This window comes from Cyprinodon tularosa, unplaced genomic scaffold (assembly GCF_016077235.1).
Source record: "Cyprinodon tularosa strain WSP-4 unplaced genomic scaffold, ASM1607723v1 ctg1149, whole genome shotgun sequence".
Classification (NCBI taxonomy): Eukaryota; Metazoa; Chordata; class Actinopteri; order Cyprinodontiformes; family Cyprinodontidae; genus Cyprinodon; species Cyprinodon tularosa.
Genome location: NW_024037947.1, coordinates 65,001 through 81,782, shown reverse-complemented (window position 1 = coordinate 81,782; position 16,782 = coordinate 65,001). Strand labels below are relative to the sequence as shown.

The 16,782-nt window shown below is 46.5% G+C and overlaps 1 protein-coding gene across 1 annotated transcript in view; it reads left to right on the top strand.

The window, feature by feature from the left end:
• The window catches only part of LOC119796581, a 31,438-nt gene that overhangs the window by 5,080 nt on the left and 9,576 nt on the right, over positions 1–16,782 (top strand). The window contains exon 2 of the mRNA XM_038305205.1: positions 1,447–1,570. Within this exon, the coding sequence (XP_038161133.1) occupies positions 1,447–1,570 (124 nt within the window). The remainder of the gene's footprint in view (positions 1–1,446; positions 1,571–16,782) is intronic.

Sequence of the window (16,782 nt, the reverse complement as noted above, 5' to 3'; positions counted from 1 at the left end):
TTCAGTGTGACTCAGCACACAGAAAAACACCAAGCAGAGCCGCCACAAACTCCCACTGAGGTAAAATCCCAGACCAGCAGAGCAGCTTCACTCACCGTGTTTCAGGTGCATTTACCCAGGATGCACTGCGGCAGTCTGCTCTATAAACGCCTGCTGTGAGCGTGTGTCCCGTCGAGTGAAGCAGGTCTTCCTCGGTCTGCATCCAGCCGAGGTCTCAGTCTCTCTCCATCCTGCATCTCTTATGGTCCTCCCCTCCTGGACTCCTGTTTGAGTTTTCATTTCCACTTTGATTGATGTTATTCTGTGTTTTCTTGTACATTGGTCTCCTTTCTTGAGTCCCTCTCTGTTGCCCCTTTGTACCTGTTTCCCTTCGGCTTCCTTCTGGTTACTTCTATTCAGTCTGCCATCAGGCTGAAATGTTCCTCATCAGCTCTTCTACTCTAACGACCCTAAATGAATCTCTGTAGTCACCTAGTCAGAGCAGCCCTGATGGATGGGCGGAGCTAAACCAGGACTGGGCTGCAGGTTCAGCGTCCAGCAGAGCAACCGATGGAAAGGCTGAGTTAATGGGTTAGAATGGACTAATCAAAATCTGGAGCTCACCTCAGACTGAGGGGAGCTCAGAGGAGATGTTTTAGCAGAGACCTCCACCTCTACAACAAAGTTCTACATTATCTAGATCTATCTGATAAAATCTAGTCCAACTCGACGAGGTTAAACCATCTGGTCGTAGCTCTGCATTATTTCTCAGTGTTTTTCCAGTGTAGTCCTGTTTCTCTGACTGTGACTAACTGGATGTGCTCTCTTCATCCTCTGACATGGGAGCTGGCTCGGAGCTCGTCTGCCTGGCTGTGTGTTTCCTGGACGGGGCCGCCTGTGGAGCTGGTTGACAGTTGCCTTTTGTATCTATGCTTCTTTTTCTATGTCTGCTTCTGTCTCCTTGAACCCCAGTGGGCCTCAGCAGATGGCCGCTCACACTGAGCCTGGTTCTGCTGGAGGTTTCTTCCTGTTCAAAGGGAGTTTTTCCTCTCCCCTGTCGCTACAAGCATGCTTAGTGTGAGGGATTGCTGAAGAGTCAATGAGTTGATGCAATCAGCTGGTTTTCCTTAGATAGAAAACTTTGAATCAATCTGACTGGATGATCTGGTTGATCTGGATCTATAAAGTGAGTGAGATTATATAATGGAATTGGAGCTATAGAAATAAAGCGAATAGAATTCAGGGCTCACAATCTTCTCATGTCTTCATCTAATGAATGTGAACCTGACCCAGTGAGTGAGGAACACCACCTGTTCTCTGAGCTTTCCTCCCTCCTCCTCATCGCTGCCTACGATGGCGCATTAATGCTGATTTGCATTCAGAGGTGGAAACTTTGAGCTGGGTGTCATCCCAGCCCAAAGCGACTGAACGAGATGCCTGAAGATGATGCAGATGTCTTTCTGACAGGATGGAGGCTCCGTCTCGCTCGTCCCAGAAGTACCTGCTGCTCCAGGTGTGGTGCGGGATCCTCACTGTGTCCCTGGTGGCCATGGCGGTGTTTGTGGCTTCCATCAGATCCAAACCAGAGGAGGTAAGTTTCCCAGATCCAAACAAGCTTCTGTGTGTGTGTGTGTGTGTGTGTGTGTGTGTGTGTGTGTGTGTGTGTGTGTGTGTGTGTGTGTGTGTGTGTGTGTGTGTGTGTCATTTATGTTATAAATGAAAGGGAATAGGATGTAAAGCAGATATTTTACAGGAAAGATTCTGATTCATCAGCATCAGTCTGACTGAACTGATCAACCGTCCAATCAGAAACTACCTCTGAAAGTAATAATATTTACCTCCTACAGCAGAATGAAACACTGTAAATATCTCTCTGAGTGATTCCTGCCAGTGATGACAGGCTGACAGTTAAAGAGCCAATCACAGTGCTGCATTCTCTGCTGGGTCATCCCCGTCATGTCCTAAAATTGACCTGGTGAAAAGGTTGTAACGATGCGGTTAGTCAAATGATTCCCAGACATCAGAGCAAGCTGTTAAGTAGGAGGAGCCAAAGACAAGCGTCTGATCCAAACAGAATATTTGGAAAACATTTGGAAGTTTTGAAAACGGCTCATCGGGAGTGAAAGTTAGACCTGCTAACATAACACCTGCTAATGCTAAGGCCCGCTAACATTGAAACCTGCTAACATTAGGACATGATAACGTTGAAACCGGCTAAAGTTAAGACCCGCTAACATTGAAACCTGCTAACATAAGGACCTGCTAATTGTAAAACTTGCTAATTGTAAGACCTGCTCATGTTAGGACCTGCTAACGTTGAAACTTGCGAACGTAAAGACCTGCAAACAATAAGACCCGCGAATGTTAAGACCCGCTAATGTTAAAACCTGCCAACCTAAGGACCTGCTAACATTGAGACCTGTGAACGTTAAGACCGTTGCAGGTCTTAAGGTTCACAGGTCTTAACGTTCGCAAGTCTTAATATTTCCAGATCTTATCGTTAGGACCTGCTTATGCTAAGACTTGTGAACATTAAGACCTGCAAATGTTAAGACCTGCTAACATTAAAACCTGCTAATCTTAGGACTTGCTAACATTAAGACCTGCTAACGTTAAAACCTGCTAACATTAGGATCTCCTAATGTTGAAATCTTCTACATTAGGACCTGCTGACGTTAAAGCCTGCGATCGTTAAGACTTGCGAACGCTAAAACCTGCGACTGTTAAGACGTGCTAACGTCAAAACCTGCCCACTCTAGGACCTGCTAACGTTAAGACCTGTGAAGATCATTATCAGATAGTGCAGTTATAAATTTTTCACTTTCTCTCTCCTCTGTGTCGCTGAGCAGTGCTGCAGAGTGCTAAAGCTTAATTTATTTCCCTTCAATTCAATTTTCAATTCAGTTTATTTATATAGCGCCAAATTCACAACACATGTCATCTCAAGGCACTTTACAGTTCAACCAGATCAAATTGATACAAAGTTTTCTATCTAAGGAAAACCAGTTGATTGCATTGACTCATTGACTCAAATACAATCCCCCACACTAAGCATGCTTGTAGCGACAGTGGAGAGGAAAAACTCCCTTTTAACAGGAAGAAACCTCCAGCAGAACCAGGCTCAGTGTGAGCGGCCATCTGCCGAGGCCGACTGGGGTTCAAGGAGACAGAAGCAGAGATACAAAAAGCAGCTGTAAAAGGCGGCCCCGTCCAGGAAACACACAGCCAGGCAGACGAGCTCCAAGGCAGCTCCCATGCCAGAGGACGAAGAAAGCACATCCACTCAGTCACGGTCAGAGAAACAGGACCACACTGGAAAACAGGCCGATCTCCAACATCTATAAACAAGGGTGTTGATAGAAGCAGCACAGCTGATGTTTCTTTCCAGGATGACGTCACAGCCAAACAGGAACAGACGAGGCAAAGCTACTCTGAGGAAAAGCAGAGAGAGCAGAAGGTTAGAGATTGAACTAACAGATTCTGCAGAATAGGAGAACAGAGAGAGAATGAAGCAGAATGATGAAATGGGGGTCCCTATGTCCTCCAAAAGTCTAAGCCTATAGCAGCATAACTATAGAGATAGCTCAGGATAACCTGAGCCACTCTAACTATAAGCTTTATCAAAAAGGAAAGTTTTAAGCCTAGCCTTAAAAGTAGACAGGGTGTCTGCCTCACGGACTAAAACTGGTAGTTGGTTCCACAGGAGAGGAGCCTGATAACTAAAAGATCTGCCTCCCATTCTACTTTTAGAAATTCTAGGAACCACTAGTAAACCTGCAGATTGAGAGCGAAGTGCTCTGTTAGGAACATAAGGAACAATCAGATCTCTGATATAAGATGGAGCTTGGCCATTTAAGGCTTTATATGTGAGAAGGAGGATTTTAAATTCTATTCTTGATTTAACAGGAAGCCAATGAAGAGAAGCCAGGATAGGCGAGATATGATCTCTCTTTTTAATTTTCATTAGAACTCTGGCTGCAGCATTTTGGATCAGCTGAAGGCTTTTAACTACAGTTTGTGGACTTCCTGATAGTAAAGAATTACAATAGTCCAGCCTTGAAGTAACAAATGCATGGACTAGTTTCTCAGCATCACCCCTGGACAGGATATTTCTAATTTTTGCAATGTTCCTCAGATGAAAGAAGGAAATTCTAGAAACCTCCTTGATATGGGACCTAAATGACAGGTCCTGATCAAAAACAACACCAAGATTTTTTACTTTATTATCTGAAATCAGTTTAATCCCATCCAAATGAAGTGACTGGCTAATCAGTTTCTTTTTCAGAGACTCTGGTCCAAAGACTATAACTTCTGTTTTGTCTGCATTCAGAAGCAGAAAGTTAAGAGTCATCCAGGTTTTTATGTCTTCAAGACATGCCTGTAATCTATGTAATGGGTTAGCTTCATCTGGATTTATAGACAGATATAGCTGGGTATCATCAGCATAACAGTGGAAATTAATCCCATGCTGTCTAATAATTCTACCAATTGGGAGCATGTATAAAGTAAAGAGAATTGGTCCTAGCACTGATCCCTGTGGTACTCCACAGGTAACCTTTGAGCGTGTTGAAGATCTATCATTAACATGAACAAACTGAATTCGATCAGATAGATAAGATTTAAACCAGTCTAGTGCTGTTCCTTTAATTCCAACAAAATATTCAAGTCTTTCTAAAAGAATATTATGGTCAACTGTATCAAATGCAGCACTAAGATCCAACAGGACGAGCACAGATACAAGTCCATTATCTGAGGCCATGAGAATATCATTAGTGACTTTCACCAGAGCTGTTTCAGTGCTATGATGAGCTCTAAAGCCAGACTGAAACTCTTCAAAAAGTTCATTATGGTGGAAGTGATCGCAAACTTGTTTGGCAACTACTTTCTCAAGAATTTTGGATAAGAAAGGAAGATTGGATATAGGTCTATAATTGACCAAGTCATCTGGGTCAAGAGACGGTTTCTTAAGCAGAGGTTTAATTACAGCAACCTTAAAAGCTTTAGGTACATATCCCTGTAACAGAGATAGATTAATCACATCTAAAATGGAGGAGGAGATCAAAGGGAATACCTCCTTAAATAACCTGGTTGGAACTGGATCTAACATACAAGTTGAAGGCTTAGATGAAGACAATAATTTTGCTAATTCAGAGAGTTCAACTGGATCAAAGCAGTCTAAACCCAGTTCAGATTCCATGACTACCTCAGGTACAATCGCGGATAGAGGAGTGCTTATGATCTTATTTTTAATAAGATCAATCTTATTTATAAAGAATCCCATAAAGTCATTGCTGCTAAGAGCAGGTGGAATGGACGGTTCAACAGAGCTATGGCTCTGGGTGAGTTTGGCAACTGTATTAAAAAGAAATCTAGGATTATTCTTATTCTCCTCTATTAATGAGGAGAAGTATGCTGCTCTTGCTTTACAAAGGGTCCTCTTATACAGCAGTAAACCATTTTTCCAGACTAGGAAGGACTCTCGCAGGCCTGTGGAGCGATATTTTCACAAGTTGATTATTTTGTTGATGGGATTGCTAGTTCTCTGCGTACTGCCTTAGACAACGCAGCTCCTTTGAAAATGAAAATCATTAAAAATAGAAAGCTTGCTTCTTGGTTTAATGCAGAGCTGCGCACTTTGAAGCAAAATGCTTGGAAACTGGAGAGAAAATATCGCTCCACAGGCCTGCGAGAGTCCTTCCTAGTCTGGAAAAATGGTTTACTGCTGTATAAGAGGAGCCTTTGTAAAGCAAGAGCAGCATACTTCTCCTCATTAATAGAGGAGAATAAGAATAATCCTAGATTTCTTTTTCATATAGTTGCCAAACTCACCCACAGCCATAGCTCTGTTGAACCGTCCATTCCACCTGCTCTTAGCAGCAATGATTTTATGGGATTCTTTATGATTGATTTAAAAAAAATAAGATCAATAGCACTCCTTTATCTGCGATCAGTTTGTCTCTGGAGGTGGGGGGGCAGCATCTGAGGTCAGGGCCGGCGATTGCTATAGGCGAGATAGGCAATTGCCTAGGGCGACAAATGTGTTGGGGGGCGCCCTCTAGCGTCGCCCTTAGGCTTACTTCCCATTAATCATAGAATTAGAAAAAAAAGCGAATTAAACCGGTTATGAAGCGTCCGTCAGTTTGACTTAACCTTACGTATATATAAATAGTACAATATGAACAAATAAATATACCACCGTTTTTTTATTTTTTTTTTCACATTTAAGAGAAAATCGGAGAAGATTCTGATCACTTTTCAAGCGCTCTCCAACCCGGAAGTCGTGACGTCAATCACTGCAGCACGTACACCAATATTTTGGAATGAAATTGTAAGCAAACAGATATTAAAAGTAAGTCTGGCACTTAACTTTGCTCGCGACTCGAGAATGGCTGAACGGAAAAGACTCCTCCAGCTGCTGCCGCAGTCGGCCCGTCTTCATCATCCACTCAGAGTACCACTGGTAAGCGCACACAGACTTTGTAGCTTGTCCGGTCAGTTAAAAATATTAATTGTGAAATCCGTCTTGTAATCGTCAGCATACAAGCTAGTTAGCTTAAAAAGTAAATAAAGTTTCAGACGTGCTGCGTGATGATGTGTTCAGATTGGCTCAGTAAAATGACAATTAGGTTACCATGATGCGTTCAAGTGTAACGTAAAGAAAACGGGAAATTTTGTTTTTGGCGAGAAACATGAGTAATACAGTTGTATATTGCTCTATATATAATTAAACTACTGATGCCAACATTTATTAAAAATTACATTTAATTTAAAATACAATTATTTATTTGTTAAATATTTTCCTAATCACTAAAAACATGATGAAAAGTGACAGTAGACAATACATTAATCAACAATTGTGAAAATATATTCTAGTTAGTTTTATGTCATTTCGAAGTGGCCTATTACATTAGCCATGTTTATTGAAGGCTAGAAACGTTTTTGTTATGCTCACTTGTTAAGCAATAGAAGCAATACCAGTTCTGTTAAAAACATCATAGAATATGTGAACAAAAAAAAACAACAACTTCAAACTTTTAATTTTGTAATGGTATTCATAAAAGCACTTTTGTTTGTAGAGGGTTAATCCTTTCTTTAATCACTAATCAATGTCAGAAATCAGGGTAAATATACCTGATATATTTTATTTAGAGGAAAATTTTGTTTATCTCATTTGTATTTATGTTCAAATGATTTAATTGAACTGGAACAGTGGGGGGTGGGGTGTGTGTGTGTGTGTGTGTGGGGGGGGGGGGGGGGCGGTGGGGGGGGGGGGGCGCAAAACTCAATCTCGCCTAGGGCAACCAAAGGGCTAGAACCGGCCCTGTCTGAGGTAGTCATAGAATCTGAACCGGGTTTAGACTGCTTTGATCCAGTTGAACTTTCAGAGTTAGCAAAACTATTGTCTTCATCTAAGCCTTCAACTTGGATGTTAGATCCAGTTCCAACCAGGTTATTTAAGGAGGTATTCCCTTTGATCTCCTCCTCCATTTTAGATGGCAAACAGATCTCTCGACCCAGATGACTTGGTCAATTATAGACCTATATCCAATCTTTCTTTCTTATCTAAAATTCTTGAGAAAGTAGTTGCAAAACAAGTGTGCGATCACTTGCACCATAATGAACTTTTTGAAGAGTTTCAGTCTGGCTTTAGAGCTCATCATAGCACTGAAACAGCAGTGAAAGTGAAAGTCACTAATGATATTCTCATGGCCTCAGATAATTGACTTGTATCTGCGCTCGTCCTGTTGGATCTCAGTGCTGCATTTGATCCAGTTGATCATAATATTCTTTTAGAAAGACTTGAATTTTTTGGCTGGAGGGCGCCAAACTTCCCTTCTTGTTTGGACGGATCACAAGAACCTTGAGTACCTCAAGACTGCCAGAAGGCTCAACCCCCGGCAGGCCAGATAGGCTCTGTTTTTTGGACTTTTTAATTTCTCCCTCTCCTATAGGCCCGGGTTTAAGAATGTCAAGCCTGATGCCCTCTCCAGGATGTTCGAGTCGGAGGAGGAGAGTCACCACCAAACCTCTGAGTTTATCCTCCCCGACTCCGTCAGATGTGCAGTGACCAGGCTCGATCTAGAAAAGGAGGTCAGGGATTCCCTGAGAGAGGTACACATCTCAGAGGCCTGTCCCAAGAACAGACTTTTTGTCCCTCAGGAGGAAGATTCTGGGTTTCTGCCTTAGTGCACACCTGCATGGTCACCCTGGCATCACTAAACCCATCCGACTGCTATGTACCCAGTTTTGGTGGCCCATCTTGGTCAGTGATGTGAAGAGTTTTGTTTCTGCCTGCTCTCTCTGTGCCCAGGCTAAAGACATCCGCCGACCTCCCTCTGGTCTACTTCATCCCCTTCCTGTTCTCTCCCGGCCTTGGGCGTGCCTCTCTATGGATTTCGTCACTGGTCTATCACCCTCTCAGGGCCACACTGTCATCCTCACCATCGTTGACCGCTTCTCAAAAATGGTCCATCTGGTTCCTTTACCTAAGCTTCCCTCGGCTAACGAGATGGGATAATCCTGACAGGAGAGGTTTTTAAGCTTCATGGCCTACCGTCTGACATAGTGTCAGACAGGGGCCCTCAGTTTGTGGTCTGATACTGGCAGGAGTTTTGTGCCATGCTGGGCATAAAAGTTTAGCCTGGGTGCCAGTCCGAACTTAGTCCCGCCCACAAGGTTTGAGTTCGGGGAAGTTCGGTCTGGCTCTGCTCCATAGTAGTGCGAGTATTATCGCCCATTGTCAGGCGATCCAATCAAATTGTCAGGGCGGGCTTTATACGATGATGGACAGATGATCAAGAGTAACGTAATCAACCACGTGACCAAAGCGCGCATGGGTGACAACAATAATGGCTGCCGCCGGAGAGTTTGGGTGAGTAGATTCTGCTATTAGGTCTGTTCTAGAAGATATCGACAGCAAATTAATTTTAAAAGAGGAACAGAGAAACGCGATCAAGTCTCATCTTCTTATTCTAGGCGTGCAACTGCACGCTTTGATTTTTGTGGACAACAACTATGCCTCGCTTAACATACGTCACGCACTCCGTTGCTCTTATTGGTTGTAGATCTATCCAATTGAGTGCAGAGGCATTTTTTTTCCTGGTTCGTTCGAAACACGCCCCATAATCACAGCTCTATGGAGCAGCATCAGACTCATATTCTGACTAGAATTGAGTCGGACTACGTCAGGCTAATAAAAGTTAGCCTCTCACCTGCTTTCCATCCTCAGACAGATGGCCAAACAGAGAGAGTCAACCAGGAGGAGGAGACCAAGCTCTGCCTCTTCTGCCAGTTAGATCCCTCCAAGTAGGCTCTTAACCTACCCTGGGGGGAGCATGCTATCAATGCCACTCCCTCCAGTTCCACTGGTCTCTCCCCGTTCTACGTTGTGTACGGGTTCCAGCCGTCTGTGTTTTTCATTGAGGAGGTGGAGTCCAGAGTTCCGTCTGCCAATCTGTCTGCACTGAGGTGCCAGCGTGCCTGGAGGAGGTCTAGGAAGGCCATTCTCTCCGCTTCCCAGAACCAGGCCCGGGCTACCAATTGCCGGCAGATGCCTGCCCCGCATTACCAGGTGGGAGACAAAGTCTGGCTCTCAACAAGGGACCTTCCCCTGAAGGTGGAAAATAAAAAGCTGGCTCCTTGATTTATCGGTTCGTAGACGATGAGGGTCCATCCCACTTCCCATGTGTCTCGAATAGAGCCTGTCAAGACCTCTAGTCTCGCTCCCGCCCCCTCTTCCCTACCACCCACCTGACTTGTTGATGGCTCCCCTGCCTATACAGTCAAAAGAATCCCGAAGTCCCGAAAGTGGGGCAGGGGCACCCAGTACCTCATTGATTGGGATGTTAATGGCCCGGAGAAACGCCAGTGGGTCCCCTCCCATCACATCCTGGACAAGTCCCACATTAGAGATTTCCACAGAGCCCACCCGGACCTACCTAGGGCGTCTGGAATCCGCCCTTGAAGGGGTGGATCTGTGATGATACTGGCGCTGAAGCTGTTTCTGTTCTCAATTAACACCCCGCTTCAGTTTCCACCTTCCTTGCAATTAACCTCTACTGGTTTCACCTGGCGCCACCTGCATATAAGCTCTGTCCTGATCAGCCTCCAGTCTGGATTTGTCTGCCTGTCTGAGTCTTGATACTGGATTCCGGATTGACCTCCTGTGCTACTGAACCCTTTCCTGCCTGTGAGTACCAGAGCCTTCCTGCCCCTTTATGCTCTGTGTTTATCAGGAAATTAGACTCTGGCTCCTCTCGTTATGAGGTTAGTCCCTCATCAACTCCTCTGTTCTAACCTGCCACTGCAGGCTCTGACCTGTCCCTCTGCCTCTAGGACGTTCCAGCCCGTTGTCAAGAGCTGCATGCCCGAAAGCCAGCGCTGTTTACACCTTGCTTTTTCGCACTGACCTGTCGTGCTTGGATCTTGGATCTGAATCCAGTACATTACAGAGCTATCAATTATCAACCAAAGAACAATTTGTCCCTAATTATTCAAATGTCATCAAAAGGAGGGTGGGTCTGGCCTGAGTCATCAACCATTCGCTGTACAAAGCACAACGACTGAAGGTTAAACCAATGATGTCTTTATTCGAATAATCCAGGTTTGCAGAAATCTAACTCCTATGAAAAGGAGCACATGAGACAAGATAATAAAAACACACGGTTGGCTAAATGAATAAGTTGAAAGAGGGGAGGGAGGATTCTAATAGTCCATTGAGGTAGCTTATAAAGGGTATTTAAGGGAGAACCAATGTCAATACATTCATTAATGTCAATTCAAAAATAGCAGCAAATACAAATGCAATGATGAATGCCGTTTAAACGATGTAACTTCATTCAGCTTATAATGGTTACTGTTAACAAATGCACTAACAATATAGCATTGTAGCAGTAAAACTATATTCAACTAAACTAGTTAGATAAAGGGGGGAGGGTGCTCTGATGCAGAGTCAACAAGGCAGGATGGAGGTCCCCTACCATGTGGTCTGGAGTGGGAAGGAAACAGGCTGGAAACTACCAAGTGGTGATCATGGGGCCTAAAGGGGAAGGGTTGGACTACAATGGGTTATCTTTATTCATGAAGTCACAATATGGCCACTCCTAACATATGGTTGCATACGGTTCAAAGGTATACAGTCCCTCAGCTACTCTACTACACTAACCTCAGGAAAAAGGGAAAACATGAAAATCAAAATGAAAAAGAACACATAAACTCTTTCACAGCCAATCAAACCATGAAGTCAGAGCTCTTTATAAACCAGTTCAGATGAAACATCAATATAAAAAGTCCCAAAGTTCAAATAAACGCTTTGAAAAACCTGACTTAACTACCTTGCCCGAGCTTAGCACCTTATTTAAAGCATCAGATTGAATGATAGAAAGGTTTTACTGTAAGACGGCTAGCAGTCCAGGTGAGGGGAGGAGGGAAACCAGCAGGTGAGGGGAGGAGGGAGGAGGAGGGAAAGCAGCAGGTGAGGGGAGGAGGGAAAGCAGCAGGTGTGGGGAGGAGACAGGAGGAGGGAAAGCAGCAGGTGAGGGGAGGAGACAGGAGGAGGGAAAGCAGCAGGTGAGGGGAGGAGACAGGAGGAGGGAAAGCAGCAGGTGAGGGGAGGAGACAGGAGGAGGGAAAGCAGCAGGTGAGGGGAGGAGACAGGAGGAGGGAAAGCAGCAGGTGAGGGGAGGAGGGAGGAGGGAAAGCAGCAGGTGAGGGGAGGAGGGAGGAGGGAAACCAGCAGGTGAGGGGAGGAGGGAGGAGGGAAAGCAGCAGGTGAGGGGAGGAGGGAGGAGGGAAACCAGCAGGTGAGGGGAGGAGACAGGAGGAGGGAAAGCAGCAGGTGAGGGGAGGAGACAGGAGGAGGGAAAGCAGCAGGTGAGGGGAGGAGACAGGAGGAGGGAAAGCAGCAGGTGAGGGGAGGAGACAGGAGGAGGGAAAGCAGCAGGTGAGGGGAGGAGGGAGGAGGGAAAGCAGCAGGTGAGGGGAGGAGGGAGGAGGGAAACCAGCAGGTGAGGGGAGGAGGGAGGAGGGAAACCAGCAGGTGAGGGGAGGAGACAGGAGGAGGGAAAGCAGCAGGTGAGGGGAGGAGACAGGAGGAGGGAAAGCAGCAGGTGAGGGGAGGAGGGAGGAGGGAAAGCAGCAGGTGAGGGGAGGAGACAGGAGGAGGGAAAGCAGCAGGTGAGGGGAGGAGACAGGAGGAGGGAAAGCAGCAGGTGAGGGGAGGAGACAGGAGGAGGGAAAGCAGCAGGTGAGGGGAGGAGACAGGAGGAGGGAAAGCAGCAGGTGAGGGGAGGAGGGAGGAGGGAAACCAGCAGGTGAGGGGAGGAGGGAGGAGGGAAACCAGCAGGTGAGGGGAGGAGACAGGAGGAGGGAAAGCAGCAGGTGAGGGGAGGAGACAGGAGGAGGGAAAGCAGCAGGTGAGGGGAGGAGACAGGAGGAGGGAAAGCAGCAGGTGAGGGGAGGAGGGAGGAGGGAAAGCAGCAGGTGAGGGGAGGAGACAGGAGGAGGGAAAGCAGCAGGTGAGGGGAGGAGACAGGAGGAGGGAAAGCAGCAGGTGAGGGGAGGAGACAGGAGGAGGGAAAGCAGCAGGTGAGGGGAGGAGGGAGGAGGGAAAGCAGCAGGTGAGGGGAGGAGGGAGGAGGGAAAGCAGCAGGTGAGGGGAGGAGGGAGGAGGGAAAGCAGCAGGTGAGGGGAGGAGACAGGAGGAGGGAAAGCAGCAGGTGAGGGGAGGAGACAGGAGGAGGGAAAGCAGCAGGTGAGGGGAGGAGACAGGAGGAGGGAAAGCAGCAGGTGAGGGGAGGAGACAGGAGGAGGGAAAGCAGCAGGTGAGGGGAGGAGACAGGAGGAGGGAAAGCAGCAGGTGAGGGGAGGAGACAGGAGGAGGGAAAGCAGCAGGTGAGGGGAGGAGACAGGAGGAGGGAAAGCAGCAGGTGAGGGGAGGAGACAGGAGGAGGGAAAGCAGCAGGTGAGGGGAGGAGACAGGAGGAGGGAAAGCAGCAGGTGAGGGGAGGAGACAGGAGGAGGGAAAGCAGCAGGTGAGGGGAGGAGACAGGAGGAGGGAAAGCAGCAGGTGAGGGGAGGAGACAGGAGGAGGGAAAGCAGCAGGTGAGGGGAGGAGACAGGAGGAGGGAAAGCAGCAGGTGAGGGGAGGAGACAGGAGGAGGGAAAGCAGCAGGTGAGGGGAGGAGGGAAAGCACCTTAGGATGTCGGCTCCTCATGAAATCGTCTCCAAACCAGGTCAGTTCTCAGGAGAATCTTTGATCAGTCTGATGCAAACAGCAGAGGAATCTGATCGGCTTCATCCAAGGTAGTTACCTCACGGTTATTGACGAGGGCGCCCCCCCGTGGTTCGACTGTAAAGACACTACGACGCTGGATCCTCAAAAGGGGAATTCTGCAGACAGAGACTCGATCGGGTCGGCACGATCATACACTGCAGTCTGTGGATTTTGACGGCAGGAAAAACTGAAAAAGCTATTTTTAATAACGGCAGGAAAACGGAAAGTTATTTTCAATAGCTACCAGGAAATATCCCGCATGGAATTTGCCTCTCCTGTCAGGCAATAGAGCGCAGAGAAAAGAGAGAGTTTCATGATCTGCCCTGATAGCTCACCTTAATCATTCATCTCCCTCACATGGGGCTCAGTTCCAGCTATCAGGGCCAGATCATACTTTTGTATTCGGACCTTCTCCGTGAGATGGTTTTTGTGTCTGTCTTGTCTTCTGATTGTGTCCTGGTCCTTCTCCACGGAGCCCTCAGGGTTTTGGCTCAGAACGCGAAGGTCAGTTTTATTCCCGTAAGCCTGGCTCCAAGGAGGAGACCAGTTTAAAGTCCTGTTGAAATCCTGGTTCCACGTCCTGTCTGTGTTCTCTCAAGCACTGAGCCTGCCTGTCTCCATCCGAGCCTGCCTGTCTGCATCTGCGCCTGCCTGTCTCCATCTGTGCATGTCTGTGTGGGCACGTTTCTGAAACCGTCGGCTCTGGACTCTGAACCTGCCTGAATGCTCTGTGGATTCCAGGAAATCTGGATCCTTCTGATTCAGTTTTGGGTGGGAACCACTGATCGAGCGGAGGTTTCCTGGAGTCCAGAACTGTTCCTGCCTGCTCTGTCTTCCCCTTACCTGGATCGGCTTCCTGCAAATTCTCTGGGGCCGCAGCAATGGGGACGCTCTGGGTGATGCACGCAGCATCTGGTTGTCAGCCCACTGGCTGGATCGCACCCCTTTCTCAGTAAATGGAATGAACTGTGAAACCAGGTAATTGACTCACTGAGATTATCGTCTTCTGTCAGATGATGGTGGTCAATTCAATTCAATTCAATTCAATTCAGTTTATTTATATAGCGCCAAATTCACAACACATGTCATCTCAAGGCACTTTACAGTTCAACCAGATCATCCAGTCAAATTGATACAAAGTTTTCTATCTAAGGAAAACCAGTTGATTGCACTGACTCAAATACAATCCCCCACACTAAGCATGCTTGTAGCGACAGTGGAGAGGAAAAACTCCCTTTTAACAGGAAGAAACCTCCAGCAGAACCAGGCTCAGTGTGAGCGGCCATCTGCTGAGGCCCACTGGGGTTCAAGGAGACAGAAGCAGAGATACAAAAAGCAGCTGTAAAAGGCGGCCCCGTCCAGGAAACACACAGCCAGGCAGACGAGCTCCGAGCCAGCTCCCATGCCAGAGGATGAAGAGAGCACATCCACTCAGTCACGGTCAGAGAAACAGGACCACACTGGAAAACAGGCCGATCTCCAACATCTATAAACAAGGGTGTTGATAGAAGCAGCACAGCTGATATTTCTTTCCAGGATGACGTCACAGCCAAACAGGAACAGACGAGGCAAAGCTACTCTGAGGAAAAGCAGAGAGAGCAGAAGGTTAGAGATTGAACTAACAGATTCTGCAGAGTGGGAGAATAGAGAGAGAATGAAGCAGAATGATGAAAAAGGGGTCCCTATGTCCTCCAGCAGTCTAAGCCTATAGCAGCAGAACTATAGAGATAGATCAGGATAACCTGAGCCACTCTAACTAGAAGCTTTATCAAAAAGGAAAGTTTTAAGCCTAGCCTTAAAAGTAGACAGGGTGTCTGCCTCACGGACTAAAACTGGTAGTTGGTTCCACAGGAGAGGAGCCTGAGAACTAAAAGATCTGCCTCCCATTCTACTTTTAGAAATTCTAGGAACCACTAGTAAACCTGCAGATTGAGAGCGAAGTGCTCTGTTAGGAACATAAGGAACAATCAGATCTCTGATATCAGATGGAGCTTGGCCATTTAAGGCTTTATATGTGAGAAGGAGGATTTTAAATTCTATTCTGGATTTAACAGGAAGCCAATGAAGAGAAGCCAGGATAGGAGAGATATGATCTCTCTTTTTAATTTTCATTAGAACTCTGGCTGCAGCATTTTGGATCAGCTGAAGGCTTTTAACTACAGTTTGTGGACTTCCTGATAGTAAAGAATTACAATAGTCCAGCCTTGAAGTAACAAATGCATGGACTAGTTTCTCAGCATCACCCCTGGACAGGATATTTCTAATTTTTGCAATGTTCCTCAGATGAAAGAAGGAAATTCTAGAAACCTCTTTGATCTGGGATTTAAATGACAGGTCCTGATCAAAAACAACACCAAGATTTTTCACTTTATTATCTGAAATCAGTTTAATCCCATCCAGATGAAGTGACTGGCTAATCAGCTTCTTTTTCAGAGACTCTGGTCCAAAGACTATAACTTCTGTTTTGTCTGCATTCAGAAGCAGAAAGTTAAGAGTCATCCAGGTTTTTATGTCTTCAAGACATGCCTGTAATCTATGTAATGGGTTAGCTTCATCTGGTCACTTACCTGTGTTTCTTTCCTCCAGTTAGAGTCAGTGATGGGGCAGTGCCCCGCCCCCCTTCTGGAGCCGCTGTGGGCCGCAGATCCACAGCAGCACTCTTCTGTTCTGTCTGTTTGTGTTTTTATTTTAATAAAAGATTTGAACATTCCTGATGACTGTCTCACCTTGAATACTGGGTCCATCTGTCCCGTTTTATGACAGAGAGAGCTTTTTCAGCTTTCCACTTCTAAAGCCAAGTGGCGTTGGGGTCTGTCCTGATACATCGCATCATTCTTTCTGCTGATTGGACTGAGTGCCGTGATGTTTGAGGAAACAGCTCTTTCATTCCAGATCCTTCAAAGATGATTTGGTCTTTGGGTGTACTGGTTGTGGGAGAAGATGGAAATTTCTGGAACAAAAGGTTTTGTTTCGGCCGCAACTACTGAGGGGGGGGGGGGGAGGTGGGGGGGGGGATGGGTTGGGTTTGTGTGTGACTCAGGGCTTCATCAAGTTGATTCTTTAGCAATGTTGCAGCAAAACGTATGGATGATGGATGGATGATGGATGGATGGATGGATGGATGGATGGATGGATGATGGATGGATGGATGGATGGATGGATGGATGGATGGATGGATGGATGATGGATGAATGGATGGATGGATGGATGGATGGATGGATGGATGGATGATGGATGGATGGATGGATGGATGGATGGATGGATGGATGGATGATGGATGGATGGATGGATGGATGGATGGATGGATGATGGATGGATGATGGATGGATGGATGGATGGATGGATGGATGATGGATGGATGGATGGATGGATGGATGATGGATGAATGGATGGATGGATGGATGGATGGATGGATGGATGGATGATGGATGGATGGATGGATGGATGGATGGATGGATGATGGATGGATGGATGGATGGATGGATGGATGGATGATGGATGGATGGATGGATGGATGGATGGATGGATG